General features: G+C 46.5%; 1 protein-coding gene across 1 annotated transcript in view; it reads left to right on the top strand.

The window, feature by feature from the left end:
• Window positions 1–12,946, top strand: part of SI (sucrase-isomaltase) — a 257,605-nt gene that overhangs the window by 20,425 nt on the left and 224,234 nt on the right. Inside the window, exons 7-8 of the mRNA XM_084847439.1 lie at window positions 5,271–5,442; window positions 9,642–9,741. Of these exons, the coding sequence (XP_084703565.1) occupies window positions 5,271–5,442; window positions 9,642–9,741 (272 nt within the window). The remainder of the gene's footprint in view (window positions 1–5,270; window positions 5,443–9,641; window positions 9,742–12,946) is intronic.

Raw genomic sequence — 12,946 nt, 5'->3', positions numbered from 1 at the left:
GCATTGATGCAGCAGGGGTGCACAGGAAGAGAGAGATATGTTGTGTGTACAGGAAAGTGGTTTATTAGCCCCAAAGCATTTTGACAAGGTTAGGCATTGTGAGAGAAAATTGTAAGCACAGCAACCCCGTTGTTGGGGGAGAGGCAAAGGCACACAAGAGTCAAGTCCTTGTACCAGGCGGAGATTTCTTCCCAGAACATAACAATGAAACATGTCCAGTGATATAGGGAGGATAAGGTAGTTCTGCTGCTCTTTACTAGACATCCTGACCCTACCTTTTTTTTTTTTTTTTAATGTTACATTGGTGCTCCCTTTGGAAAGATACTATGGAGAACACTATGCTTCTAAAACTGATTTTAAAAAAGCACCTTTTAAAATGATCTAAATGGCCCATGAAATGTAAATGTATGTGGCTCTTCACCAGTGATGACATTGGTGGTGGCCAATAGATGTTAACGATACACAACTACTGGACATCTGACATTCTGCTGTTCAGTGAATGAGCTCCCTGAGGGGAAAGTGTATTTTCCCAGTCACAAATATTGCAGTTTGACTGCTGGAATAATGCAATTTCATCACAACTGATGTTCTAGCTGGAGGACAGATGTTTGGAACCTCTGTAACAGTGGGTAACCACTGTGTACAATCATAGAATAGTAGGGTTGGAAGGGGCCTTTAAGATCATCAAGTCCAACCCCCTGCTCAGTGCAGGAATCTAAGTCAGAGCATCCCTGACAGATAGCTGTCCAGCTTCATCTTGAAAGTCTCCAGCATGGAAGAGCCCACCACCACCCTAGCTAATTGGTTCCATTGTCATATTGCTTTAACAGTCAGGAAGTTTTTTTCTTCTGTTCAGCCGGAATCTTCTGTAACTTGAGCCTAGGGGTGGCAGAGAATTCCGCCACGGACTCCAATGAGGCCAGATTCTTTAGAATCTGGCATCCTGGAGTCCGTGGCGGAACGGGCCATTCCACTCTGCCACCCCGCGAAGTTCATCCCAGATGGACCCTACCTAGCGGCAGCTGGCTCCGGGTTCATCCACTGAATCCTTGCATCCGCTGCCGGTGTGCAGACGCAAATGGCGTCCGGCGTAGTGGACGCTATTTGCGTCCCTGGTCTTTTTGTGATAGGCTACGCCATTTGCTTAAAATGTAAAAATATTTACATAGCCTATCACGACAAAGAGCACGGACGCAAATAGCGTCTGCTATGCCATTTGCGTCCCTGGTCTTTTTGTGATAGGCTATGTAAATATTTACGTAGCCTATCACGGCAAAGAGCAGGGACGCAAATAGCGTCCGCTACACCATTTGTGTCCCTGGTCTTTTCGTGATAGGCTACGTAAATATTTACGTACCCTATTATGACAGGACCAGGGACGCAAATGGCGTCTGCTACACCAGATGCCATTTGCGTCTGCACGCCAGCAGGGCAGTGGATGGAAGTCTGGCAGCGGATGGAAGTCCAGCTGCAGATGGGCCTGGCTGGTGGCTCTGCAGACTTGCCATGGAGTGGAGCCAGCCGGGGAGGATTCTGGGGGGAGGAACAGATTGCCTCCCCCCTCCGCAGACCCCCCAGGTGGATCGGTGAGTGGGGTTCGTAGACCCCCATTATTCTGTGTCCTGCACTCTGGGGTGATTTCCAGTCCCATGTTCCTCATAGTCCTCCAGTCCAGTTCCTCATAGGGCTTTGTTTCCAGTCCCGTGATCATCTTTGTTGCCCTCCTCTGAACCATCTCCAGTTTGTCTGCATCCTTCTTAAAGTGTGGTGCCCAGAACTGGACACAGTACTCCAGATGAGGCCTAACCAGTGCTGAGTAGAGGGGAACTAATACTTCATGTGATTTGGAAGTTATGCTTCTAATGCAGCCCAAAAGAGCATTTGCCTTTTTTGCAGCCACACCACATTGTTGGCTCATGTAGTTGTTGTCTGAAAAGAAATCTATAGTGTGAAAGGCCCAGTGGGGGATGGATAATGGTGAAAGAAATTATTCTTGATAACCTATCATATGGGAGTGGGGGGAAGGGAGAGAGACAGAGAGAGAGAGAGAGAGAGAAGGCAGAAACACAATGGTTCCCTTTTGAGGTCACCATTATGGAGATGACTCACCTCGTCAAGCTTTGACCCTAACTTCAATAGAGCCAGTTACACAGAAATCAATGGCAGCCTGTAGAGCTGCAGAATTCAAAGTAATGATACTGAAAAGCATCTGTATTTTGGAGGCAGGTGCAGGCATCTGCTTTGTACAGCGAACAAAAGCAAGGAACAGCTTATACAGTCTAATTAAGAAGTTATGAGGACAAGAGCTATGGTTGCACATCCACCACGTCACTATTTGCATGGGGAATTCAGTGGGATGGTGCCTGAACATTTTATTCCAGTTAGTACTGCTTCTCAGATCTGTAGAGTTTTAACAGTATTATTTATGTATGTATTTACATTTTGTGGCATTTATTCCCCACCTTTGTATTAAAAACTGCCCAAGGCAGCTAACAGCAATGCTTGTTCAATATACCATTTTATTACAGTTGAAGGGGTCTTGAAACACAGATTGATGCTCATAGTTATTCTCACCTTATTTCACCTTTGGTACTAAACAGGTTAGACTGTTGTTGCTGTTTTTCTTTTCAAAAACCTACAAAGCCTGTTTGATGACAATAGGTGACAATGGCATTAAACTAAAGCAGGAAATATGTCTGCACACCATGAGCTGTGATGCATCACTCAAACCATGTTTAGCTCTCCTGCAAAATATGGTTTGTCTTCAGATCAGCTGAAGTCCACACTGCCATGGTCCTTTGGACATCAAATCGGTCCTTTGGACATCCAGGAGCAGCAGCAAGACTGACTTCCCCGTAAGAGTGTTGCCCAAATGGGAACCTGCACATTTTCCGAGAAGGGTTCAAATTTTTGAAATGACCTAGTTATTATTATGAACACAATATACGCGCAATAGATGTTTAGAATTGTATAGGAGTATGTTGTAGCCTGGAACAAAGGGCTCCAAGTGCATATAATTCAATGTAGAAACATGTCAGAAAGCCTTCATGAGTCTTACACAGCCATCCAGGGGAGAATGTGTGCCTGACCTTGACCAGTGCCTACTTATTCATAGTCAGGCCTTAATCTAGATTCAAGACAGGATGCAAGTGGGGATCAGTTTGGGCACAGGTCAGGCCTTAATCTACATTCGAGACAGGATGCAAGTGGGGATCTGTTTGGGCACAGGTCAGGCCTTAATCCAGATTCAGGACAGGATGCAAGTGGGGATCTGTTTGGGCACAGGTCAGGCCTTAATCCAGATTCGGGACAGGATGCAAATGGGGATCAGTTTAGGCACTGGTCAGGCCTTAATCCAGATTTGGGACAGGATGCAAGTGGGGATCAGTTTAGGCACAGGTCAGGCCTTAATCCAGATTTGGGACAGGATGCAAGTGGGGATCAGTTTGGGCACAGGTCAGGCCTTAATCCAGATTCAGGACAGGATGCAAATGGGGATCAGTTTAGGCACTGGTCAGGCCTTAATCCAGATTCAGGACAGGATGCAAATGGGGATCAGTTTGGGCACAGGTGGGCAAGGGGCAGTAGGGTAATAGACATGGTCACAGACAGTCAGATATTGGCTCAAGCAGACAAGAATATAAGGATCCGGGGCCAAGTGTGGAGTTAGCGCCAGGCACAAAGCTGAGTTCTAAGGCAGCAGTACAAAATTGGAGGGACCAGAAACAGATGCAAGCCCAAAAACTGGCAGGGGTCACAATCTGGGGAGAAGTCAGGAAAAGGAGAGGAGGCCAAGTCCTAGGACTTAAGATGTTCTAGCGACTCAGAATGCTGGGTCTTCAGGAGCCTCCTAAAGACCCAGAATGTTGGTGACACAGGAGGTAAGTGCTTCTGGAGTGGGGATGTACAGATTGTGTAAAATCCATTCTGTCTGCGTTCCATGGATTGTCAGGTCCCTTCATTCCATTGTCCACTCACTGACAGAATTGGATTTTTTCCAATTTCACAAATGTGCACAAATTTGCATGTGTGCAAATTCACACCTGCAAAAATGCACAAATCTTCACAAATGCACAAATCCCCCCCATGTGCATTTTCATGCTTTAGCCTATAAGGGAAATGTACATTTTCAGCAGGTAGGGTTTTTTTTAAAAAATGTATTTTGCTATAACTTTTGTGTAAAATTCTGGAAAGTTTTTTTTAAAAAAAAAACTGCCAGCAAATCCAGGGAATCCATGGAACTCAGGCAAAGCTGAAGAATCTGTGGGTTGGACTAATAGAAATCTGAACTCATTCGATTCCATGGTGGATTTCTCCAACATCCCTATTCTGGAGGACCTAGTTCAAGGCTGTCCCCCCTGCCCCCCCACTTTACACAAATGTTGTTCTTTTCCTTGTGTCTGAGATGAAGAAATGCCAAGACCCTTACTATCTGGACAGTAAGATCATCTTCAGAGGTACTCCTCTAGATGCCTCCACCAAATGAGGTGAGGCGGTGGCTACTAAAGAGAGGGCCTTTTCAGTGGCGGCACCCCAGCTGTGGAATGCCCTCTCCTCCAGAGAGGCTTGCCTGGTGCTGACACTGTGGTCCTTTCAGCCTCAGGTGTAGAACTTCTTTATTTTCCCAGGCTTTTTAGTTCTTCAGATTTCTTTTTAAATGTGTTATTTCATTCATTCAATCAATCAATCAATTTCTTGTGTTATGAACTGCTCTCTGGCCAGTTCACAACACAATAAAACAGAATATAAAACCTTTCACATACCAAAATGTAAAACAGTTTGAAACAGTTAGTTTGAAACACTTTGAAACCATTTTTAAAACGTTACCTTGCTGTTGCTGTTTTACTCTTGTTTTTGTATTGTTTTATATACGATGTGCCTGATCTCGTCTGATCTCGGAAGCTAAGCAGGGTCAGCCATGATTAGTACTTGGATGGGCGACCACCTGGGAATCAGGCTACCTGCATTGAGCAGGGGGTTGCACTCGATGGTCTTGTAGGCCCCTTCCAACCCTATGATTCTATGATTCTATGATATTTTGTTTTTATTCTATTTTAAACTTCTCCAGTTTTTATATGAAATTTTATTCTGTTGCCATTTAGGTTTCTAATTTTTGTGAACTGCCCAGAGGGGTTTAGCTGCTGGGCAGTAATGAAACTCAATGAATGAATGAATGAATGAATGAATGAATAAATAAATAAATAAATGCAAATTAATATGATGTACATGCTGAGAAGAGATATCATAACATCTTATCACTGTTCAAACAGCTTCAACACCAGTATAGGACCGCTGGTGTATGCCAACCAGTTCTTGCAGCTCTCCATCAGAGTGCCCAGCTGGAACGTTTATGGTGTGGGAGAACATGTCCACAGACAGTACCGACATGACTTCAACTGGAAAACATGGCCCATCTTTACCCGAGATGCCTTTCCTAATGGAGTTAGTGACAATACTTCATTTTGCTTTATTGTGAAGTTATTTCTGTGGAGTGGGAAAAAATAGACAAGCAAACAGAACAAATACATAAATCTCAAACACGATTCCATTTGTTCCTATAACAGGAGGGAAGTGATATTTGTTCAACGGCCACTATTAACAATGCTGACTCTAGGACTTCCCAAAACGTGTGGTCCATTTGATGTGAAAGCTGAATCTTTGATATTACCTATGAAAGGAAAAGAGGGAATTGTGTTTGAAATCCTTTTGGCACTAGGATCCTTAGTAATGATTTCAGAAGGATTGAAGGACTTGCAGTGTATTCTGTTGGGAGCCATATGTCTGTATATTCTTAAGGAACTGTCAGTCTCTATTCAGGCATGTTGTTGTGCATTTACCATTGAAATTGCCTCTCTAAGAAATTGCTTAAGAACATAAACTCCCCGAACTAACACTGCCACCACTTATTTAAAGAACATCCTGGGCTTCACAAATACTGTAGTGTATAAGAACATAAGAAGAGCCATACTGGATAAGACTGAAGGTCTACCTAGTTGAGCATTCTGTTCCCACAGTGGCCATCTAGATGTCCCTGAGAAGCTCACGAACTGCTCAGCACCCTCCTGCTCCTGTTCTCCAGCAACTGGCATAGAGTGGCATGCTGCCTCTGATGCTGGAATTAATATACAGCCAGCATGACTGGTAGCCTTGTGAATTTTTCTACTCCCTTTTAAAAGCAGTCCCAAGTTGGTGGCCATCACTACATCTTCTGGCTCAACTTTATTTATTTATTTATTTATTTAAAATATGTCTTGGCTCTCTTTCAGGGCAGAAGCCCACCCAAGGTGGCTTACAGTTATATGTATGCCCACTGCAGCGAGTTAAAAGTTTGATGCTAAGCTGTCTTTCCCTTCAGCAATATTCTTAAAATAAACCACCCAAGTCCCTGCTAATTAATACTGCACCATAAGGGTGAGCTGTTCATGGAGGCCTCCAAGAAATGTTCCCTTCCTGTGACTTGGCAATTGTTCAGTGTTCTCCAAAATAATGCAAAAAATGTAGTTTATATATGGATGGATGGATGGATGGACTCACTGTCATCTGGTTTTGCCAGGCACTCGCTGAGCCACCACTGCTCACTCCCCCCAGACCTGCTCTCCGAGCCTCCATGCTCACTTGGACCCGCTCACCAAGCAGCTGTGTGCCCTGCGAGTGGATCTGGCAGCTGCCCATTCTCTTAGTGAGCTGCCATTTTGCATAAAAATGGTGTTTCGGGGATTCCTGGGAATCTAATGATGTGTAAATTATGTGTAAAGGGGTCATTTATGCAACATTGCAGGCATGAATGGACCATTTACACCTGTAATGTTCCATAAATGGTCCCTTTACAGCCGTCATTTACATAACATTAGATTTACGGAAATCCCAGAACCACCATTTTTACACAAAATGGTGGCCCACTAAGAGGATGGGTGGCTGCCAAACCCGCTCACTGGGCATGCGTCTGCTTGGCGAGTGGGTCCAGGTGAGCATGGGAGCTCGGCCAGCAGATCCAGGGGGAATGAGTGAGGGGGAGTCCAGTGAACTCCACCCCCTCCCCAGACTCTCACAACATCCCTTTGTTTATGAAGAATGAGACCAGGAAGCATTGTGCCAATTCTGGTATGGCTTAGTGACTCCATCTCATAGCCTTGATTGGTGATGCGATGTTATGAAGAAGTGAATTCAGAATAATGGCAGTGCTTCCAGCCTCACTCTGGCTTGTCTTCTTGACATCTTCACATAACTGTATATGATTGACTGTGTGGTATATCTTGACATCAGTGTCATACATGATTACTGATTGGTTAGAAGCTCCAGAGGAGGAACCCAATGTTTCAGATCAGGGGAAAGAGCCACAGTGCACAGATAATAAATAGTTTCGTGGATGAATTTTCAGTGTAGCCCTACTGCTAAGCTCTTGGATCCTGCAAGGCATGAACCTACAGGCTTAAAGGGATACCATGGCTTCCAGACAGTGCCCCCTGTGCAGTCCTTTTCACCCCACCCATGTGGAGTGGCATGTGGAGCTAGCCCATAGAAGCCACCGCAGACCTCCCGCTCCAGGCACTGTCCCGCTGGGAACCCAACATCATGACAAGCCTTTCTGCACCTCATGTTGGAGCATCCAGCAGTTCATGCTGTCATTTTTCAGGAGCACAATCTACTCTCAGTAGAGTAGATCAGCGCTGAGACCTGTGCTGGAACAAGCTGCTTCATGAATCTTTGGGGAGTTGCAAAAGGGCCCAACCTTGGGGTCAGCAGCCTAGCTGTGATGCTGCATGTCCTGTAGGACTTGCAACACCTGGCACTGAGGTGGACCACTGGAAGAGTGGTATAATGCCCTTCCTGACCCCCAGATATTGCTCAGCCCTGTTGTAAGAACACCTGGGTTCCCTTTCTGTCCTCTGTTTTTGGTAGGGTGTTTCCTCTTTTGGGGTGATACACACGTGGCCACCCTAACATAATATATAGTTGGGCTCCAGCCAAGGATTGTTTAATGTCATTGGAAAATAAAATGGAAAACCATTGAAGGCAGCAATGGAGCAAACAGGGAGAGCAAGAGGCTTGCAGTTGCCCAGCCACAATTAGCACCTGGACAGCAGACTGAGCAGGCACACAGGTAGGGATGTTATTAGGGATGCCAGAGAATTCTGCCCCGGACCCATATGCGGCTGGATTCCAAGAATCCACCTTTGCTTTCCATTCACAGAAGCCTCCACTGGGTCAAATAGCTTGGATGGAAGGGTACCATTGGATACAACTCCTGATGTTCTTCAGGATGTGGGTTAATTTCAAGTGTGGGGAGGTATACTCAAAGTACTTGTTTGCCACAATATGAGCTGATTTTCCAACATCAGAAATGAACATGAGGATAAGAGCAGAATGTATAGCTGACAACATTTTACTGGCTCTGCTGTCATGCCTGTAATGGCAACCTATACTCGGGAAGTAAATGAATGAAATATTCCCCATTGTTTGGCTCCATGACTAGAAGCTTTGTCTCCTAAATATATATGTACCAGGGTGCTCTTAAAGGCAAAGAGACATTTTTAGAAAAATGGGGCAACTCTGACTGATTGATATTTTATGGGTCAACCAAACCATTTCTGTTATTAGTCAGAGCTAGGGATGTACGAAAGTGACTTACCTTTTCGCGGATTCTGTTCATGGGGGGGGTAGGCGTTCCGTCCCTCCTCCCAGAATCCTCGACAGGGGGGAGGCGATCTGGTCCTCCCCCCTGGAATCCTCGACAGCCGGCTGTGCTCTGTGGCGGCTCTGCGGAGCAGCCGGCCAGGCCCAGGCCAGGGCCGTCTGCAGCCAGATTTCCGGCTGCAGAGGGCTCTGGGTAACAACAACAACAAAAAAAAGGGGAATGCAAATAGCGTAGTGGGCGCGATTTACGTTCCCCTTTCTTTTCTTCGTCTTAGTCTACGTAAATATTGACATAGACTAAGACGGCGAAAAATAAGGAACACAAATGGCGGCGGCCATAGCCGCCGCCATTTGTGTAAGCGTGTTTTTTTTTAAAAAAAACAACAAGATGTGATAGGCTACGTAAGTCTTTACATACCCTATCACGTCTATGGGGAAAAAAAAAGATACAGACTGCAAATGGTGGTGGTGGCGGCAGCCGGTTGGAAGACCAGCCGCCGCCGCCACTGCTGAAGCCGCCGCTGGAGCTGCCACCATCTGGAACATCTGCCCCAGGTAAGTCTCATCCCGGGGGGGATCCACGGGGGGCGGGGGGGTGGCAGGCCGTTCCACCATGGATTTCGGGGGGCCGAATGCACTGGCATTCGACCTCACCGAGATCCATCGTGGAATTCTCTGACATCCCTAGTTAGAGCTGAACTAACCAGGCTTGGTAAAACTGAATTCATTAAGTTTGATTCATATGACCAGGGACAAAATTAAAGGAGTAAACAGTATAGCCCTCCAAATCGTAGGCCAAGAGCTAATCAAGAAACTTGATGCTGGATTACCACGGTACTGGGATGGAGACCAAAAGCACAAGAAACTTATTTTAATTTATTGTATTTTAGTTCTTAGATAGTTAGTCAGATGTTATAAGGACTTTCAAACTACAAATATAGGTTTTGAGGATCCTTGTCATGCATATGACTTCTGCACATTTTAACCTGCTCTTCTTGTCTTCAAAGGACATGAGCAACCTGTATGGTGCTCACACTTTCTTCATGTGCCTAGAAGATAACAGTGGACACTCTTTTGGTGTCTTCCTTATGAACAGCAATGCTATGGGTAAGGAAGTTACTTTTGATTATGATGATGATGGCTCTCTTATGGCTAATGCTTTGCCAAAAATTTTCCCCATGTGTTTTAAGACCATTCTCATTCAATTTGAGACAAAAGAAATGGCTTTCAAAAATAAATTCAAAGGAGGAGAAATTTTGGAGAAATTCTCATGGGTTGGGTTTGGGGTTCTTGGGCGTACCTTACTTATGAGATGGCTGAGGAGGGTGCATGTGTGTCCTGTCTGTCATTGTACAATAATAATCTCTGTGGCATCCTGTAGCATCCTTGGCTTCCCACACTTCAGTTAAAGCCATCATAAGGAAGACCTTATGAGGCAATTCCTCCCATGGGGCTTTTCCAGTTCAGGAACAACAGGTGGCCTGAGAGGCTGCAGAGCAATGGAAAGATGTGTCATAGAGAGAGAAAACATACACAGCAGCCTTGGCCACCTCGCAGTCATTAGGTAAGCTCAAAAATACCACCAAAAGAAATGTGAAACTCTACCTCAGAAAAGTGGAAGCCTCAACACAGTTGATGCTGTTGCCATCTTATTTTTTATTTATTATTAAATTTATTAATCGCCCATCTGGCTGGTCACCCAGCCACTCTGGGTGATGTACAGCATACAATAAAACAGTTTAATACAATAAAATTCTACAATAAAAACATTTTCTAAAATACCCTAACCCTCCCCAAATGCCTGCCTGAACAACCATGTTTTTAATGCACGACGGAAGCTCATTAAAGAGGGGGCATGGTGGAGTTCCCTAGGGAGGGAGTTCCACAGAGTGGGGGCCACCGCAGAAAAGGCCCTCTCCCTCGTCCTCACCAGTCTAGCTGTCCTGGCTGATGGGACAGAGAGAAGGCCATCCGAGGCTGATCTTGTTAAGCGGCCTGTCTGGTGCTGCTTGAGGTGCTCCTTAAGATAGGCTGGGCCGCAACCATATAGGGTTTTAAAGGAGGGCTTCTTTAAGAGCGGTCTTATCACTGCCTCCTTGAGGGCAGATGGCATCACTCCCTCCTCAAGGGAGGCGTTCACCACCACCCTGATCCCCTCACCCAGTCTCTCTCTGCAGCCCATAAGGATCAAGTAAGCAGGTGGTCGGCCGTACAGATGAAAGCACCTTGTCCACTTCATCAGGAGGAAGAAGCTGGAACTGATCCCACAAAACCGGTTTGCCACAGGCTGCCTCTTGCTCACTAACTGTATCCACAGCGTGCAGAGTAACACACCTAATCTGGTCAATTTTATCTGCAAAGTACCTTGCCAAGGCCTCACAGGAGGACTTAGAATGCTCCAGTGGTTCTGGAGCCACAGGACCGACCAGGCTCCGGACCACTTGGAACAGCCTCCTGGGACAGCACTCTGCAGACGCGATGGAGGTAGCATAATATTCCTTTTTTGCTGCCTTCACTGCCACGTGATAGGCTGAAGATACAGCTCTAGCCCATGTCTGATTGTCTTTGGAGCGAGACGTCCGCCACTGGCGCTCTAGCCGTCTCACCTCCTGTTTCAGAGCTCGTAACTGCGGATTGAACCATGGTGCAGTCCGAGCCCTGTTTAGGGGGAGAGTTGCCATCTACAGAAGTAGTACAATAAACCAAAAACTCTTAGGGAAAAAGAAAGGACCCTGGAGAAATTCAGTGAACTTGTCCCCCCGCCCCCATTTCTCTGCCCACAAATAGGTTGGAGAATTTTGAGAGGCCCTTTGTGCACAGCTCTACTTTTGGCCTTTATCAACTGTGTCTTAAATGCATAGGTGGGTTAACACACTTCGTTTGGGGGACCAACATATCTTTTATGTAATACATTTGTGTTATTATATTATATTATTAGATTATATTCTTACACCCTTATATTCTAAGGGTGCAATTCTATGGATGTTTAGACTGAAAAATTCCTACATCTCCTAGCATTTCTCAGCCAGCATGGACTTTTTTTCTGTCTAAACTTGCACAGGATTGTGCCCTAAATCTATGTATTATTTTCTTGCTAGGAAAATATGAGTTCTCTTCTAGCTAGGAAAAGTAACTTGGTTTGCGTGTAACACTAACCCATGGTTTACTTGACCCTAGGGGTGTATGAAATACTCACCTCATTCTGGTTCGAGTATCTGTGGGGTGGGGGGAAGCAATCCGTCCCCCCCCCCCCGAATCCTCCCTAGCCGGCTCCGCAGCGAGTCCACGGAGCCGCCGGCTGGGCCTGTCCGGAGCCGGACTTCCGTCCGCTGCCGGGCTTAGGGGTGTACGAAACCCCACTTACCTTGATCCGCTGGGGTCAGCAGGGGCGGGAGGCGATCTGGTCCTCCCCCTGGAATCCTCCCTGGCTGGCTCCGCTCCTGCGGTGTAGTGGATGCCATTTGTGTCACTGCTTTAGCTGTGATAGGCTATGTAAATATTTACGTAGCCTATAACAGCTAAAGCAGCGATGCAAATGGTGTCCACTACACAGGACGCCATTCGTGGCCGCACATCGGAGCAGCAGCCAGCAGTGGCTGGATCCGGGCCGCTGGAGGCAGATAGGATCTGGTCCGCAGGGATTTCTCAGGGTGGCGGGGGGGATTGCTGCATTCCACCACGGACTCCATGGGGCTGGATTCTAAAGAATCCGGCCTCACTGGAATCCATGGCAGAATTCTCCGCCATCCCTAGCCCGGCTGTGGACGCAAATGGCGTCCGGCATAGCCGACGCCATTTGCGTCCCTGCTCTTCTCGGTGATAGGCTATGTAAATATTTACGTAGCCTATCATGGCAAAGAGCAGGGACGCAAATTGCGTAGCGAAATTCTCCCCGGACAGACCCTACCTGCTGCCATAACGTAGCCTATCACCGAAAAGAGCAGGGACACAAATGGTGTCGGCTACACTGGACACCATTTGCTTCTGCAGTCCAGGGCAGTGGATGGATGGCAGCGGACAGACCTGGACCATCCGGCAGCAGGCAGGGTCTGTCTGGGGAGAATTTGGGGGTGGCAGTGGGGGGGAGTAGTCCGTTCCTCCACGGACTCCGGGGGGACTCTTTAGAATCCGGCCTCATTGGAGTCCATGGAGGATTTCTCGGCCATCCCTACTTAACCCATGGTTGGTTTCCCTAGTCTCAGAAGTAATTAGGATTGAATCAGTCCACCTGGCACCAACATTGTCATCTTTTCAGCACCAGGTTAAGAATGCCCTCTACTCCCAGGCATTTGAAGGCATATGATGGGGGGTT

This window comes from Heloderma suspectum, chromosome 3, assembly GCF_057233095.1.
Source record: "Heloderma suspectum isolate Gila_16-S chromosome 3, 16-S_ref, whole genome shotgun sequence".
Classification (NCBI taxonomy): Eukaryota; Metazoa; Chordata; class Lepidosauria; order Squamata; family Helodermatidae; genus Heloderma; species Heloderma suspectum.
The sequence above is the reverse complement of the archived record's forward strand: the minus strand, read 5'-3'. Positions and strand labels throughout refer to the sequence as shown.